Source organism: Haliotis rubra, unplaced genomic scaffold (genome assembly GCF_003918875.1).
Source record: "Haliotis rubra isolate DU_JTF1 unplaced genomic scaffold, ASM391887v1 Scf5, whole genome shotgun sequence".
NCBI classification, from domain to species: Eukaryota; Metazoa; Mollusca; class Gastropoda; order Lepetellida; family Haliotidae; genus Haliotis; species Haliotis rubra.
The window spans coordinates 5,225,952-5,245,469 of record NW_025767190.1 but is presented as its reverse complement, the minus strand read 5'-3'; the positions used below and the strand labels follow the sequence as shown (position 1 = coordinate 5,245,469).

General features: G+C 38.2%; 1 protein-coding gene across 1 annotated transcript; it reads right to left on the bottom strand.

Annotated features, from left to right (window-relative positions):
* Positions 1 to 4,727: 4,727 nt before the first annotated feature.
* LOC124291695 (ankyrin-1-like) lies at positions 4,728 to 18,624 on the bottom strand. Its single transcript, XM_046728748.1, is given in 11 exon segments — positions 4,728 to 7,616; positions 7,920 to 8,134; positions 9,871 to 9,997; positions 10,208 to 10,284; positions 10,992 to 11,117; positions 12,933 to 13,070; positions 13,553 to 13,666; positions 14,575 to 14,721; positions 16,300 to 16,699; positions 16,701 to 16,903; positions 18,585 to 18,624. Coding segments are annotated over 11 exon segments (2,145 nt in total). The 5' UTR covers positions 18,622 to 18,624; the 3' UTR covers positions 4,728 to 7,055.
* Positions 18,625 to 19,518: the final 894 nt, after the last annotated feature.

Sequence of the window (19,518 nt, the reverse complement as noted above, 5' to 3'; positions counted from 1 at the left end):
TGATCAGTTTTGTGAAATTATTTTGTACATTTACTGAGAGTAAGGTTCATGCCACTATCAGCAACATACATGTACCAGCGAAGTCAGGGCTCCAAACTGGGCTTACACATCGGGGGGAACTGAAACTAGTGGTGGTCCGATTAATTGAAATAATCGAAGATTGGTCACAATGACTAAACGACCAAGCAATCGATCATGTTTTCTCATAATCGATCACAAACAATTTTGGAACACTTATTTCGCTTTAACAATATTTTTCACAAGGTTGAGTTTTGTCTGTTACATTTCATAAGCACTACCAGCTCATTCCATGTCAGGATTGAATTTATCTTAAAGACTCCAGGAGCTTTAGGTTCCTAACATACTAGTCATCCTTTAAAGATGTAAAATTTGCAAATGCATTTTGTGCAATTTGCAAAAAGCTCGAAAGAACTATGTGTTTTTTCTTTATTTTTTGTGCATTAACAAACATAACCAGGACAATTTGATAAATAACGCTAACCAATTATTTTCGATGATTGATCGTTTGTGATGAACCAATCATCAATTATGAGATTTTAACCAATTCCCAACACTAACTAAAACCCCATTCTCATTTGGGAAGAAGGACTACTTTGACATGCAAGCTAAGCAACAGCCCCTAAAATTCATCAACACTACACGATTTCTGTAAGTGAATAGACTTTGAATATTCAGGTTTTCAAGTGATGTGTGATGATATGAACTGAGACTGGCATCTGACGGAGTAAGGAACGCATGTCAGTTCCTTGTTCCAGCAAACCATGAAAGAGCTATGACTGCTGAGGAATTATAAATGCATGAAAGTTGTGGTCGTAATTGTGCTCAGATTGCTTTGTGGTAGGGGCCCAGGACATCTATTTTACACCTGCTTCTTGAAATATTATACCTGGCTGGGGAGTTTGCATATGTTAATAATTTAGCATTCTGCATGCTCTGATAGTGTGCCATCCTCCCCTGATAATGTGCTATCCTGCCATGTATGCCATTGTGCTCTGATTGTGTGCTATCCTGCCATGTGTGACATTGTGCTCTGATTGTGTGCAATTGTGCTCTGATAGTGTGCTATCCTGCCATGTATGCCATTGTGCTCTGATTGTGTGCTATCCTGCCATGTGTGACATCGTGGCCTGATTATGTGCCATCATGCTGTGAGTATGGTTTTGCGCTACTTTTAGCAATATTCCAGCAATATCACGGCAGGGGACTCCAGAAATGGGCTTCACACATTGCACCCATGTGGAGAATCGAACCTGGGTCTTTGGCGTGACGAGCGCATGCTTTAACCACTAGGCTACCCTACCGCTGTGCTGTGCTATCGTGTGCTGTTGTTCCCTTTGAATTTGCTCATGATGCCAATAGCTGGGCTTTCTGATGGAGTCTCAAATTGGCCAGACATAATTTAGACTTTGGTTTATGGGCATTGAGAATGAAAATATGGTCATGCCAAATTCATCATCAAGTCTTTGCCACTCGAAATTTTGTTCCTTTTGTGAATGTTCCTTTTGTGTGGCAGATCTGTAAACCAAGCAAAATATTTGTAAGGCTTTATATATAAGCAGCTGCCACAGACCAAGAACTTAAATATTGCCGATTGTGGTGTGTGGTATCAGACAACATGCCAACTCAGAAGAGACTGAAATGGACACGGAACACTGGATGAATAGAAAATTTCGTCCTGGGTTTCACCAAAGTGGCAAGTCCTTTAGAGCTGCACAATATCAGGCTTTGATACTACTTTGAGATGCAAACATCCCAACTGACTCTTGTTCAGTTATCGCATTACCATGGATTACATTAATCCGGTTTATCAATTGTAAACAAAACAATTCTGATCATAGCAATGGAGGTAAGAAAATAATTCCACGTACATCAATATTTACAGTACAACCAGAAATTATTGAGAATTTAAAGATTGTAAATTTGTGTATTTTTTTCACTCATTACTCACGTATTAAATGTGAATATTAGCAGAACATAACTCCTTATTCAAAGACAGGTGAACAGTTAGTATTTTGTCAAGTCACCATGGGTAGCAATGCAGGCTTCAATGCGGCGGGGCATACTACTGATCAAAGAAGTTAGAAAGTCGTGGTCCATGCTGTCCCAATATCGGACCACCTCTTCTTTCATTTCAGAAATATTTGTCAGATATTTCTTATTGACACTTTCCTTCATAAGTCCCCAAACATTTTCTATTTGATTTAAGTCAGGGCTATAGCTTGGCCAATCTAATAATGTCATATTTTGGGTCCGAAACCAGGCCTGTTTTGGGTCGTTGTCCTGCTGGAAAATCCAAACATTTCCATAGAACATGTGAGCAGATGGAAGTAAATGTCCCTAGAGAATATCTGTGTACCGCTCACTGTTCATATTCCCTTCAAATACACAGAGGGGCGTTGCCCCTAACACAGATATGCCACCCAAGACATGTTAAATTTCGGACTGTACTTTGGGCGCTGATACAAAGGTTTTTCAGTTTGTCCAGAATTTCAGTGTATTAGGAAACAGCCACACAGAACTTTCATATGTCCCAGTTAAAATTTCTATGCTGTAAGCACCAGGTCAACCTTCGCTCCTTTTGTTCAGGTTTCATGATCGGTGATGGAATTCCTCGACTTTTCTGCCAACCCATTGCATGCAGCTCAGTTCTAATTGTCTCCTTACAGACAGCCACAGTTCCTCTATCAATCATATCCAGCCTTAAGTTTTCTAAACTCCTTCGTTTGTTTTTAAAAACAAGAATACCAAGCTGCCTCCTGTCACCGACAGTTAATTTTTTGGGCCTACCTGCGCCTCCCTGGTGCTAAATGCCATATCCATTTGCAATATATTTGAAAACACGATAAACAGTGGACAAAGGGATGCCTGTTCTACTTGAAATCACTTTAGCTGATCTGATGTCCTTGTTATAATACTCTAAAATCAACTTCCTCTTCTCTAAATCATCCATACTGAGGATCACTGAAAATGTCTGCTAGCAAGTAAACAAAGGGGGGATAACTCTTCACAAACTAATGAAAAAGGATTAACAGAGTTGTCTCTCTTGAATGAAACCAAGCACTTGATAGCTGGCCAAGGTTGTTTATACTAGAAATCCAAATAAACATATTCCTAAAATTCTCAATAATTTCTGGTCATACTATAATAATACTTTTATAACCTATTAATGATACCTACAAAGCGAGTCTGTAAATGATTTGTATATCAGAAACATAAAACACAAAAACTTTTGAAAAAACATTTATTATGAACATTCCAAAAGTAATCCTTACTGTTCAACAACTGGAATAATTTTTAATTTAATCATTTTCAGACTGGGAACCTATCAACTGAAATATATTGCTGCAGGAGGCTCTGTCAATCAGCGCATGATGAAACTTCAACAATGCAGCTATGATGTCACAAAAATTCAAATGTGAAATGTCAAAAATGATCAATGAAAATATACAGGGATAATTAGGGAAACAGGATCAAATTACCAATGAAATTTAATTTTTTTTAATAAAAACTTCCCAGTTTGAAATCTGACCAACTAGGACAACAACAACAAAGAGTGATTAGACTGTCTCAGCTGCATGCCAACAATTGCAGTAGAGTTGTCATGAGGTAAGTAGAAATGGTGTAAGTTATCTCCCTTGGATAGCTTTCAGTAAAACTGACTGGATAACAGTAAGGGACCGTTCATAATTTATGGCAAGGGGGGGCTGATGATTTTTATGCAGAAGCATGTACAATGTGAATAAACACCCCCCCCTAAATTTACGTACAAAGTAAGTGAACCCCCTTGCATATCATGTACAAAATCAATGACCCCTACCCATAACTTTTAAGAATAATTTTTTAATATTTTATGTACAAAATTGATGACCCCCCTAGTACATGTGTACAAAATTGATGACCCCCGACCCCCTCCCCAGAACAAAATGGGTGACCTCCCCTTAAAATCATCATCACCCAACAAAAAAGCCATGAATTATGAACAGTCCCTAAACATCAAATATAATGGTATTTACAACATCGAAACAAATACCACGCTGTCACAAGTGGTATTTGGGGAATACAACATGGGGATACAACAGAATGATTAGATTGTTGTTCTCAGATAATAAAAATATAAGACTGCTTTTTCTCCCAAAACTATGTTTTTTACAGAAACCACTAGTGCAAAATGAGCTGTGAAACAGTTCCACTTGACTCATTTTGAGTCTTGAAGATAGAAATTTATGTGTCAAAATAAAAGCCCTGGAAATAATCAAGGATGTAATACTAAACTGGTCAACAGGGGGTTCAATCTTATTATATGCAGGACCTTTCAACTGGTGATATCTCACACCCTCCAATCTGAGGCCCCACTGAATGCTTACCACTCATTCCAGTAGTGGTCAGAACGTTCCCTCACCACGGTAAGACCACGGCTGGGACAGCCATATTTGTTTAGTACAATATACCCTATGGGGAGCCCTTGTAATTGTAGGTCCCTGGGAACCCATTCTCTTCCCACAGAGGTTACTTGTCATATCTTCCTACGAACCTCTGTTCTAATACGACCCTTTCATGGTGCGAGTGTTCAGGATTCGTGATTGGTTGCAATCAGATTTAGTTGTGCAATCAGCAGCGTTGTTTCAAAAGTGATCATTCGCAAGGACTCGGTAATTTCCGTATGCTTCGGGAAAACTAGAATCTCTTCCCCGCAAATGTTTCTTCTAGACAGAACTCAGTCATGTAATAGCGGATCAATGGCGTCTCCATCGCCCTCTTGAAAACGGACAAGCTAGCCATTAAATGTCTTGTGTGTCACATAAACAAAAGTCTCCGACAGAGGAGGAATATTTGTGGCCCCACATTTGCTTGCATTAGTCAAGTTGGATCTAAGTCGATGTAACATGTGTTCTGATTGGATAGAAAGAAGGGAGATAATTTGTGTTGCGATTTTTGGCCGATCGGGGATTTTACGAGAACCAGGAAATATGGCCGTATTAGAACAAAGCATCGTAGGAAGATATGACAAGTAACCTCTGTGGGAAGAGAATGCTGGGAACCTAATACAGAACACAACGAGGTGACTCAGATGGTCAGACTTGGTTGATGAAGCCTCACCTTACTTCAGATGTATGGATGGTGCTCATGATATTAATCACTGGATTTGATTATTTACTGGCCTCTCTGACATAGCTGGGCTATTGCTGAAAGGGGTGCTTAACATCAAACAAAACAAAACCACAATATATTATAGATGCCATTCGAGTGAGTTAGTGAGTATGGATTTACGTGACTTTTAGCAATATTCCAGCAATATCATGGCAGGGGACACCAGAAATGGACTTCACACACTGTATCCATGTGGGTAATCAAACCCTGGTCTTTGGCATGACGAGCAAATGTTTTAACCACTAGGCTAATCCACTGCTCCACCTTAACCTTGAATCATTTGATGAATCATTTGATGAATGATTCAAGGTTAAGACAATCTTCAATAACATAATCAACAGCCACCAATGTTTATGTAAATTTAGGATATCTCTTCACGATTGCAGTATCAGTAATCTACATTGAAAAAAACCCAACCTTGTACAAAAATCTTTATGTCTGCAATGTCATCTTTGGGTTAAGGAAGATGAGTTCCACGTTTGGTATATTTTGTAAAAAGTATCATGACCTAAGATTAACATATCTTCAAACCCTTTCTGATGTTATCTCTATTAACTCTCTTGTGTAATATATTAAATACAAACAGGACACTTTACAAGCATTGACCATGTTTCTTAAAAATGTATTTCTTCTGAGATGTAAATGTAAATTGTAAATATTGCTGTATTATACACCAGGTGACTGATTCAGCCAACCTACAATTGTTCTCCAGGCCAAGAAGCTGAATTACTAAATACATACATATCTATCATCCTAAATTCAGATAAACAACATTCACATGAAACCAAATGTTCCCATTATAAAGCACACATTTCAAAATGCAGATCACAACTCTAAGTAACAGCTGGGTTTAAATATCCATAACAATCTGAATTACTTTCATTTTCAACATACAGAAATCATATATGCAGCTCCAAACGTTTTGCTCACCAAGGATTGGGAAGCATCCACACTGATTGGCTGATCTGATGTTGATCGAGAGACTCCATGATCTTAGGCTGTTTTGTAGACTCCTAAGAGTCATTTTGGCAACGTAAGTATTACAGGCGATGGTCATACAAGGTGACAAGTGATAGATATCAACAATTACACAACATGAACAATGGATACAAGGTACAGTCAGAAGCGCTATATGATGACATTGTCTTCTCTTGAGTACATGAAGTTCTACGGAAACGGTCAGATGCCAGGATTCATCCACTGTCTGGGTAGGACATGGCAGTATGATGATGCGGAGTTCTTGAGGATAACTGGTACATGATGGTATGAACTGTACAGAGCAGCCAGAACTGTCACGTATCTGTGCTATCAGACTTCATACTTTGTGACCGTCTCTTTGTGACTGTCTTGTAGCAACAGACTGACACACTTTTTGACTTCTGAATTTTAGCATTGAGTGACTGAGTGTGTAAGTGACTGAGTTTGGTTTTCGGTTGATTTTAACAGCACTTAAGTTACATGATGGCATGTAAGCTTTGTGAACACTGCTTTCAATAGAATTTCTGTTTCATCATGGTGTCACAGATTAATGTCGAAGGGAAGCCCAAAGTCCTGAAGGTCTCACATGTTTAGCACTTTCCGAACTTGGATTTGAACCCACAGTAATTGTTTCCTCGCAAGCAACTCTATACAGCTAACTGCAGTGCCCACGATGACTCGGCCACATGTGGCCCCTGTTTTCGCAAGGAAAGATGATACATGTATGTGATCCAAATTTGAAGAAAAGAGAAACTGATACGGGTTTCAGCCAGCCCACATGATAACATCACACATCATATATCTTGGTCTAACGACCTAAGTACTTTGCCAGGGTATAATGTGCTGGGCTTGAGCACCAGAAAATCTACAACAGTAATTAGCACCATAGACAAGTGTCGGCCAGCCCTTCACACAGTGACAAACCCATTCTGATCAAGCTGATCCTCTTCTAGCTTTTCCTGTTCCTCCAATGTCAAGAAAGTGTCTGTCATCAAAACGTAATTTTTCAGTTTATTTGCAATGGGTAAGGTCGTGACCTTGACCTGTGGCCATGACCCCAACACTGCTCTGATGTTGCATCGACAGACCTCCTGGAGGAGTCTGGGTTGTTTCAAAGCTTGAGAGAAGAACTCAAGGATGTTCTTCTTGCTCTGGGCACTGTAATGGAACCTAAGTTCTTGGGACTGTTTGAGAATATGATTCAGCATTTTAATGACCTTGTAGGGTATATGGATGTAGAACTGAAGCAGCAGCTGCATAAGGTCAAGGTCCTTGTGGGTCAAGGCCAGGAAGAGGGGTTCAAGGGCAAAGTGTGGATGTGCGTCATCCTGAAGCAGACAACACTTCATAAGTCGCTTCACCTTGGCATGGGCGTCAACATCGCAGCCATATTGCAACAAGGTCTTGCTCACCGAGTATTTGTTTTCCTGAATTCCAGCTTGCAATGCAGTGAGGCCGCCATCACTGAGCTGAAAATAATTGGATAGTTCATTATTACACCTCTTCCATTTCACGTAAAATATTTATTGTCACTCACAGCATAGAAACAACCATATCTCTGTTATGAAATATATCATGTTAAATATAATTTGTCAAAAAAAAAACCAAAACGGTTGACTGTTTCAGACCAAAATGATGGTTGGGTGATTAAAATCCAACTTTTTAGATTTCCACTACTGTTATAAATTAACAGTTACCCGACACATAAAAGCTCTAAGCTGCCGTGAGAAAGCTCTAACATTACTGAGTGTGGAATTAAACTTAATGTTGACCTGGTTGATGTTAAACTTGGCCTCTAGCAGCATCTGAACGATGTTCACATGGCCGTTGACAGCTGCTGCATGGAGAGGGAGGGCGGTCGACTTGATACCATCAGGGTTGAGATGGGGCTGCTTCAGGATGTGAGCTACAATGTCTGTCTTGCCTTTTTCACACGCATTGTGTAGTGGGGTCTGGTCTCGACTGTTGACGCTGTTGATGTCACAACCTGGAGAAGGCAGTGTCTTCAGTATACTTTGTATTGTGGACCTTAAGTGATTGCTCTTGATTGATCGATTGTTCATGAGTAAGTGATTGTTCGTGAGTGAGCAATTGTTTATGAGTGAGTGAGTGATTGTTCGTGAGTGATTGTTTGTGAGTGTTCTTGATTGTCCTTGAGTGAGTGATTGTTAATGAGTGAGTGATTGATTGTTCATGAGTTAGTGATTGATTGTTCATGAGTGTTATTCATTGATTGTCCTTGAGTGAGTGATTGTTCATGAGTGATTGATTGTTAATGAGTGAGTGATTGATTGTTAATGAGTGAGTGATTGATTGTTCATGAGTGTTATTCATTGATTGTTCTTGAGTGAGTGATTGTTCTTGAGTGAGTGATTGTTAATGAGTGAGCCAGTGTTCTTGATTGATTGTTCTTGAGTGAGTGAGTGTTCGTGAGCGAGTTATTATTAATGAGTGAGTGATTGTTTGTGAGTGGGTGATTGTTCATGAGTAATTGTTTGTGGGTGTTCTTGATTGATTGTTCTTGAGTAAGTGTTCTTGAGTGAGTGATTATTAATGAGTAAGTGATTGTTCATGAGTAATTTTTTGTGGGTGCTCTTGATTAATTGTTCTTGATTGATTGTTCTTGAGCGAGTGAGTGATTGTTCATGAGTGATTGTTTGTTCATGAGTGATTGTTCATGAGTAATTGTTTGTGGGTGTTCGTGATTGTTTGTTCGTGATTGATTGTTCTTGAGTGAGTGATTGTTCTTGAGTGAGTGATTGTTCATGAGTGATTGTTCATGAGTGAGTGATTGATTGTTCATGAGTGTTATTTATTGATTGTTCTTGAGTGAGTGAGCAATTGTTTATGAGTGAGCGATTGTTCGTGAATGTTCTTGATTGTCCTTGAGTGAGTGATTGCTCATGAGTGATTGTTCATGAGTGATTGATTGTTCATGAGTGTTATTCATTGATTGTTCTTGAGTGAGTAATTGTTAATGAGTGAGCCAGTGTTCTTGATTGATTGTTCTTGAGTGAGTGAGTGTTCGTGAGCGAGTTATTATTAATGAGTGAGTTATTGTTTGTGAGGGAGTGATTGTTCATAAGTAATTGTTTGTGGGTGTTCTTGATGGATTGTTCTTGATTGATTGTTCTTGAGGGTGTTCATGATTGATTGTTCATGATTGATTGTTCTTGATTGATTGTTCTTGAGTGAGTGAGCAATTGTTTATGAGTGAGCGATTGTTCGTGAATGTTCTTGATTGTCCTTGAGTGAGTGATTGTTCATGAGTGTTATTCACTGATTGTTGTGGGTGATTGTTCATGAGTGAGTGAATGAGCAAGCGAATGAGCGAGCGAGTTGGGTTTAACACTGCTGTAAACAGTATCCCAGTCATATCATGGCTTGTCACCTTGATGTGAAGGGACAGTCCAAAGTCATATACCAGATCTCAGACATAATCACCACATTTACGAAAAACTTGATCAGAGGCATGGTGTTGTTGGTGAAACATAACTGGGATTCAAACCTCAATCAGGTTTCTTTTCACTCATCATGACTTGAAGCACTGGCCCCCAGTACCCTGTCTTTGAAATAAATGGAATTCAGTGAAAAATGATGGGTGAGTATGGTTTTATGCTGATTTTAGCAATATTCCAGCAATATCACAGTGGGGTACACAAGACACCTGCTATATACTCTGTCATTAAAACACTGTCACATACAACTTGTTGGAAGATTTACCTGCGTTGATTAGCAAGATGGCAGCCTCATGGTGGTGGTGATGGACGGTGGCATGGAGAGGGCTTAGCTGCTCATTGTTCTCCGGGAGATTCAAGTCACTACCAGCTGCAATCAGAGCCTTCACAATCTGAAAGAAGACCATTTATATAACACAAGTACAAAGGTGTAATTCAACTGGGCTTACAGGGTTACATACATATCTATATTTCTCCCATGTATTACCATTGACAGTCAATAAGTTGAACAATGGAATCAATAACATGTGTTTATTTATGCATTTAGCAAGTTGTACCAATATCAAGATTTGTTTGTCTTAGCTTTGTGGAACAAAACCTACCGTTAGATGTGACCTTGACATTACAGCTGCCATGAGAGGGTGTTGACCTTGGGAGTTCACCTGGTTGACCTTGCAACCTATTGAAATTCAAAGCAGTAAGAATAAGGACATACAGACATAAAGGTGTGGTCCATCAGTAACCGTTCAGGCGATTTTACTTCTCATGCTATCCAGTTAAAGCATGCGTATAAGCTTCTATGCAAGAGGATGATTCTGATATCACACTTTGTTGCAAAACTAATGTAAATTTTTCACAAATTGCTGAATTCTTTAATTTTGGTTGCAACAAACTAATACACAAGGAATGTCATTTCACTGAATTATTTGATGGTGTTTTTTTTTGTCATCTTAGAATCGTTCCTGGTAACAGCTCATATTGATTCCCTCTTATCTCATACCCTCTTATCATTCAGTGGGATTAATAATTTCAGTTGTCATCATAAAATAATTATATAACATGACACTTTTGAAGTTGGTTTACTTTGATTTTTAATGCTGCACTCAGCGATATTTCAGTTTTATGACAGTGTCAGCAAATACCTAATCAAGTCTGGATCAGACATCTATCGGCTTAGATCATGAGTATGGATCTAGACAAATGGTAATCGATGACAAGCATCCAACAAGTCAGCACATCTGCCCACCCAGTGCTGTTAGTCTTACAAGGGGCATGATTTGCTGAAGATTAATTCTAACCAAATCTTCACAGAACTGATGATGCCTACAATTAGTTGGGTTTGAAATATGGACATTCCTTGTTTTCAGTGGACACAGAGCGACCCACCTGACTGGATCAGCAGTTCAACTATGTCTGGGTTGTTTCCGTACACGCCGCCATGTAGGATTGTCTCCCCTGCTGTTGTGGACACTTCCAAGGATGCACCGTTGTTTAACAACAATTTTGTTATTTCTACAAAAGATTAAAAGATTTTAACAATGCATGGAAACTCTTTGTTGAAGACAAGTTGTTGATTCCTGAGCTAAATGATAGGGATGAAGGAATCCTAACAAACATTATCTTATGAAACACTGGTTACCAACTGACACTGAAAATACATGGACAGATTGTAGGTTACAGTAGTTGTTAGTTGAGATATGTAAGTATACTTCAGCTAGCTGTCTGTGACAATCCATGACTGTGACTGTCTGTGTATGTGATTAGCACTGTCATTGACTATAAATGTGACCTATCCTTGTCTGTAATATTGACAGTCACTATAACACTGACTGTTACTATAACACCAACAATAACTATAACACTGACCATTACTGTAACACTAACAATTACTATAACACTGACCATTACTATAACACTGACCATTACTATGACACTGACCATTACTATAACACTGACCATTACTATAACACTGACCATTACTATGACACTGACCATTACTATGACACTGACCATTACTATAACACTGACCATTACTATAACACTGACCATTACTATAACACTAACCATTACTACGACACTGACAGTTACTATAACACTGACCATTACTATGACACTGACCATTACTATGACACTGACCATTACTATAACACTGACCATTACTATAACACTGACTGTTACTATAACACTGACCATTATTATGACACTGACAGTTACTATAACACCAACAATTACTATAACACTGACTGTTACTATAACACTGACCATTACTATGACACTGACAGTTACTATAACACCAACAATTACTATAACACTGACTGTTACTATAACACTGACCATTACTATGACACTGACAGTTACTATAACACCAACAATTTCTATAACACTGACCATTACTATGACACTGACAATTACTATAACACTGACCATTACTATGACATTGACAGTTACTATAACACTCACCATTACTATAACACTGACCATTACTATAACACTGACCATTACTATAACACTGACCATTACTATGACACTGACCATTACTATAACACTAACAATTACTATAACACTGACCATTACTATGACACTGACTATTACTATGACACTGACAGTTACTATAACACTAACCATTACTATAACACTGACCATTACTATAACACTGACCATTACTATAACACTGACCATTACTATGACACTGACAGTTACTATAACACTAAAAATTACTATAACACTGACCATTACTATAACACTCACCATTACTATAACACTGACCATTACTATGACACTGACCATTACTATGACACTGACAGTTACTATAACACTCACCATTACTATAACACTGACCATTACTATAACACTGACCATTACTATGACACTGACAGTTACTATAACACTGACCATTACTATAACACTGACCATTACTATAACACTGACCATTACTATAACACTGACCATTACTATAACACTAACAATTACTATAACACTGACCATTACTATGACACTCACCATTACTATGACACTGACAATTACTATAACACTCACCATTACTATAACACTCACCATTACTATAACACTCACCATTACTATAACACTGACCATTACTATGACACTGACCATTACTATAACACTAACAATTACTATAACACTGACCATTACTATGACACTCACCATTACTATGACACTGACAATTACTATAACACTGACCATTACTATAACACTGACAATTACAATAACACTGACAATTACTGTGACACTGACCATTACTATAACACTGACAATTACTATAACACTGACTGTTACTATGACTATGACATGAGTTTGACCGCCACTGACCAAGGTCTCCACTGGACGCAGCCTGGTAGAGTGGAGTCCAGCCCTCGCTGTCACAGATGCTAAGGTCTGCTCCAGCCGACACCAGCAGCTCGACAATGTTGATGGACGGCTTTCCTGGATCTCCAAAATACTGGGACACTGACGGAATAATAAAAGAAGTTTTCAGCAACTGATATCAAGTCTGTATTTGGAGGTAAGAGATTGAATATACACTGTCTGTTCAATACCTTCTAAATATATCATCACTAAAGATAAGTTTTCATTTGTCTTGATCCTTATGTCCGCAAGTAGCCTAATGTAAAGGACTTACCTTCTCTGATGGCCTCATGTAAAGGACTTACCTTGTCTGATGGCCTCATATAAAGGACTTACCTTCTCTGATGGCCTCAGGTAAAGGACTTACCTTGTCTGATGGCCTCATGTAAAGGACTTACCTTGTCTGATGGCCTCATGTAGAGGACTTACCTTGTCTGATGGCCCCATGTAAAGGACTTACCTTGTCTGATGGCCTCATGTATAGGACTTAGCTTGTCTGATGGCCTCATGTATAGGACTTACCTTGTCTGATGGCCTCAGGTAATGGAGTTACCTTGTCTGATGGCCTCATGTAAAGGACTTACCTTGTCTGATGGCCTCATGTATAGGGGCATGATGAAGCCTGTCTTTCAAGTTGATATTACACCTGGCTTCTATCAACGCCTTTGCTACTTCAATGTGATTGTTTCGAATGGAATCTGAAAAGAGAGCACCACAACAAGAGGTCATTATCAAATAAAAGTCATCCTGCAAACACTGACAAAACAAAAGAACATACTGGAACTTCATTCGAAATTGCTTTGGCTATATTAATATGATTACAACAAATTCTGTCTGTGAGGGTCATCTAGCAGTGTGAGCTGAAGCTAGATGATAGTCATATTACATGAGAATTCATTACACAGATTTGGTTGCTACAAAAATGTAAATGATTACAGAAATCTAACTTTGGTGGGAGAATTGCTGGACAAGAACTTGACTGTCTCCTTAAACAAACTTCTTGATGAATATAAATTTCTTTCAGTATATTCAGACTTTGCAATACTGTTGGCACTTGCAGCATGATTTATCAACCAATCGGTTTCAGCCGCTAAGCCGTTTATACTATATTAAGTATCCAAGCAACCATTTCTGAAAATTAGCAAGAACGCTATGATCATCATGATTGTTGAAACATTTATTGCATTTAAATTAGGTTGGACTGCAGTCTTCAAAATGTATTGACCTGGTTGTAACAATACCAAACACAAAGCCTCTTGTTTGTTACTTTTAACATCCATTTTTATATGTATTTTGCAATGTCAGCAAAATAAAGACATAAAATATATAAATAGACTCACATGTGGAAAGGTTCATCTTTTCCCTTTTATCCTACATGAGTGTTGATGTAGCATAGTTGTTAAGTTTTTGCTTGTTATGCCAAAGACCTGGATTCCAAATCCCCAATGGGTATACGTGTGAAGCACATTTCTGGCTTCCCTGCTTTGAATATTGTCAAACATGAGGGTAACAGCAAACTCACTTACTCTTCCCATAACTAAAACATCTCAAGGTCTAACCAAAGACCAAATCAAACAACACACACTATTTCACTACATTTTCCTACCAAGAAGAGGAGAGAATCCTTTAATGGTGGCTAGGTTGACGTCTGCTCCAGCTTTAATGAGGGCCATGGCTACCTCTAAGTGACCTTGAGATGCACAGTGATACAAGGCAGTCTGACCAAGTCGGTCTTGTCGGTTAATGTCACAGCCTGAAAAGTTGAGCATGAGCATGATAAGTCTGTTGAAAATGGAATCCTTTGAAACATGACATTTTCTTTGAAGAATTCACTTTTACCAACATTGCTGAAAAAAAGAGAAAAAATTGTATTATAGGATTCTTTCCTTACTTACAATTACAATGATCTAAGATTTCATACATAATTCAAGTTATGTGGAATGCAGTATTCAGTTGAAGTGGCCCTACCTTTTAGCAGCATTTAGAGACATTTTCCCTTATCTAAGCCAAGACTACTGCTATTCATATTTCTAAAGAAAATTAATACTAACATAATGAATGTATGACACTACACTGATTTTACACATCTATGGTAACAAATGAGATTAAATGTTCAAAAACAGTCTGATTTGAATTCCTGCACAGAGTAATGGGAATTGAAAACATGTTAGGGGTTACCCTTATTATTCACTTTGTTCACTTGGATTTACTGGAGCATGACTAGTTGCATAGTGACGGCAAAACTGTATGAACACTAGAACTATGTGGTCAGCAAAATTGCAGAAATGCTTTATCTGCTCTTACACCCATATACATGTAACAATCGAACAACACTCAAATATCTTATGGATCTTGAGGGGTACTTTATGTGAGTGAGTTTAGTTTAACGCCATGCTCAGCAATATTCCAGATACATGGCCGCGTTCTGTAAATAATTGGGCCTGGACCAGATAATCCAATGATCAACGGCATGAACATCGATCCATGCAATTGTGATATGATGACATGTGTCAACCAAGCCTAACCACCAGATGCAGTTAGTTGCCCAAACATGAGTTAGGGTACTTTAAGCTGTGAAAGACTATGAGATTCAACCACATAGGACTGGGGCAGTCTACCACTTGAAGATGGGCCTCCACCATGGTAAGGCTATTCCTCACTTGAGCATGGTCACACTTCACATTTGGGCCTTTAGTCTGGAGTCAATATTTCCTAGCCTTTTCAGTCAATAAAGCACATGAATAGCTGATTTGCTTACACGCTGAATCTACAACGTGAAGTCATTGCAATGAGAATGTGTGTCTTCTTTGTTTTTGTCCTCATGGAATCATGGGGACAGCCGGTTCTGCTTTTGTGTCCTTAATGAGATTTGTGTTTTTCAAAAAACAAAAACTGACCTGAATTTGTTGAGTCTTTAAAGATAAATACTAAACATGATAAAATTATAAATTACGCTAAAAGTAGATTTTAACAGCCATCATATGTTAAATTTTTAAGATAAAAAAATTGACTCATCTTTTATTTAAGGAAATTGTTTTATGCTAAACACTTTACCCAATCAGGGTCCTTAGATAACAATATTCTTCTTGTTAAAATCTGGGTAGGAATTTGTCTTTGTAAAGCATGCTTTTTGTAAGAGGCGAAAAACAGGATCAAGCCTCACTAACTTGGTTGATGCATGTCATTGTATCCCAATTGTGTAGATAATGTTCATGATGTCAATCACTGGATTGTCCGGTCTGGTTTACAGACTGCTATCGTGTAGCTGGAATCTTGCTGAGTGCAGTGTAAAAGAAAGACAGAAAGAAACAACATCTAGTCTCTCACTCACCTGACTGCAGGAGGATGTGGGTTGCTTCAACATCCCCTTGACTAGCTGCAAGGATCAGAGGGGTTCTGTTGGAGTGATCACTGGTGTTTTTACTACACCCAGCCTCAAGAAGAATCTTCACGATTTCAACATTTCCCTGCTGCACTGATGTAAACAATGCTGTCTGACCACGACTGTTCAGAATATCAAGGTCACAATTAGATTGTATCAAGAACCTCAAGATATCCTGTCGGCCTTTCAGGGCACAAACGTTCAATGGTGACGCGCCATTATCATTACAAAGGTCAACATCGGCTCTGTTTTCTATGAGCAACTGTGCAATATTCCCATGACCTCTCCAACATGCACTGTTCAGTAGTGAGTTCATTTCTGCATCTGTTTTGTTGACGTCTGCCCCCTTTGTCTATTAGCAGACGGCATATTTCAAAGTGGCCTTCTCGGACTGCTAGCTGTAATGCCGTTTGGCCTCTGTAGTAAAAATCAACATCAATGTCTCCAGCTATTATTTCTTTGACTAGTTCAATCTTGTTTTCAGATATTGTGTCTTGTAATTTGCGAATTCTTCTTCTTATTTCCCTTTTCTCATAGGCAGATATTTTATCACCTGAAAGAAAAACAAATGTATAATCATGACAATGTTAGCCATCAAGAAGTCCTAAAGAATAAATGGTAACAGTAGACACTATCTGTTGTATTCTTTTTGAAGAAATACACCACTCAACATCTGATAAGGAAAGTCAACGAATTGTTTTTTAAAGTGCCATATCATTGGTCTGAGTTGCTGCCATAATGAAAAGTGTTGCAAAATCTGAGGGTGTTGGATTGTGTTGACATGCTAAATTGTCTTCTCCTGGTGCCATAGTTTGGTCTAGGATTTAACACACTAGTTTCCCTGCTTTAGATGTAATTTTAGCTTGTAGCTGAGTTAATAATATCAACTAACCTAAGCACTGGACGGCAGGTACTTTTACAGATAATTAACACCATATTCTCATGAAACTTAATAAAAATTGTTCTGAGTTTCCTCAAATTAAACTGGATTCATTCAAAAAGATGTTAGCAGCCAATACCCTACCTCAAAACTACCCCCAAAGATTGTAATAAGGTTCCTAAGGATTGCAAAGGGGTTTTTGATTAGCAAGTGTTTGCCCAGAAAGGGCTAAGGATAGAGTTAGGGGTAACCTACCCTAGCCTGAATACCATCAACTCTAGCAACCAATGATACGCACAAGATCTGTGGTTGTGAAGTGACAGAGCTTTGTACATGTTGTATGTTGAGCCAGAGACCTATATTATTATCTATTACTAGTATATGGTCTCTGGTTGAGCCTTCTCAACTGCATTGTTGTTGCTCAATCCATATTATTGGGATATAGGTACGTCTCCTAGGAAAAGCCTTCCTACATAAAAATAGTTTTACAATTACCAATGAAAAGTATGAACAGAAAAGGTAAAATAAGGGATATACAGGGCTCAAGATAAGGGCCGTATCGGTGTATGTACGGATATAAAATATGCACGATACGGTAGGAAACAAATATAAAAACGTAACAGATACGGACCACAGCAATGGTGTACGGTTTCAGAATCATTTACAGACGTATTTATCTGAAAAAGTATTGTTTTATTGTCTACTGACCTGTTTACTAAAGAGTAGCAATGTTGTGGTGCATATATGAAACGAAACACAAGATTACTGATACGCCATTAAATCCCATTCAGTCCTCTAAATGTACTCTTATTGTTTTCCAGTACTCCTATATAGAAAAAATAAGGAGTACGTACTCTTGGTCATTAAAAATTATCTGGAGCCCTGGGATATATATGCTCAAACTTACAATATTACTGCTGATGAGAAAAAAATGAGCTATTTAATATGAAACTTAGGTCAGATTGATCTTGGTTGGAATGACAGGAATCCACGAGATGTGGCATGTTTACAGACTGTTTATGGCTGCTGTTCAAGTTATATGTGACAAGTGTGACCGATTTAAACCCAAGAGATATGTCTATATATACCACAATCGAAGAAGAGGTAACACTAGTGTATCTAGGTTACAATAACATGGTGCACCCGTACACACAGATTATCATCTCAATGAACGAAAACTGAACATTTCTGCATAAAAGCATCAGACACTACGAACTTTGGTTTATGGACCATTTCGGTTGCACGGCTCTTTTAAATACCTAAATACGACAAAGCATACTATGATGTCTTCAAAACACATGAATTAATCAAAGTATAGCTGGTCGTGTTTGCAGAATCACAGAAAAGATTATACCGTTACTTCTTGGATAGATTCTACTGGTGGCAGCCATTTTGATAACTAGGGACCTGTTGTTGTAAGGGAGAGTTCATTGCATTTTGATACCAAAAACGGTTCTCAGATCTGAGTGAATCCGTATCAACTTGACGTGACATGCTAACTTTGCTGTTCTTTAACCCGCTTTGAGTAGTGCATATGGGCTTTTACCAATGAATCAGTTTATATTATCTGTGTGAGAGTTAAAAATGAGACCATCTCAAGGTGTGGCCATCTGTTTGCCGTACCCCTAAATGTACACCATTTTATGCTGCTTTTGTTACAGCGCCTGTTAATAAATTATTATTACTAGAACATGTACTAGAGCTATAGATAACATTTTGGGCCATTGAGTTATGTACTCGCTTTTGTTATCTCAATTGGGTATCCTAATTTTCATTTGAGTTACCAAATAAATTGTACCCACTTCACTCAAACTCAATTGGGTATTTTTGCCATTTTCCATTAATTGTAAAAATATAGTAAAGTTTAAATGTTATAGTTAACGTGTTGGTTATTTGTAGTTGATCTGTAATATGAGAAACGACAAGGAACACTGCAAGTTGCCAAGTTCGTGAGCTGAAATAGAACCTCTCAGTGTACCTCAGATATTAGCTCTATCCTCAGCAACCTCCATCACATTTTAGTGTGTACGCATGAAAGATCATATTTATTGAGTATTTACAAAAATTCAAGCGTACTTGTACGCACTAGACTTAATAGGAATTGAGTTTTCACATAATACTTGCGTAATTTACTCGGATACGCAGCTTATCTGCACCTCTGTTGTACTGAGAGGCAGATGTTATGACTGTATATGTATTATATATTGCTGCGTATGTAAACATGCATATTATAGTTACTGGAAAGAAGACAGGGTACACCCATTTCTGGTCGTGACCTAAAATGGAAC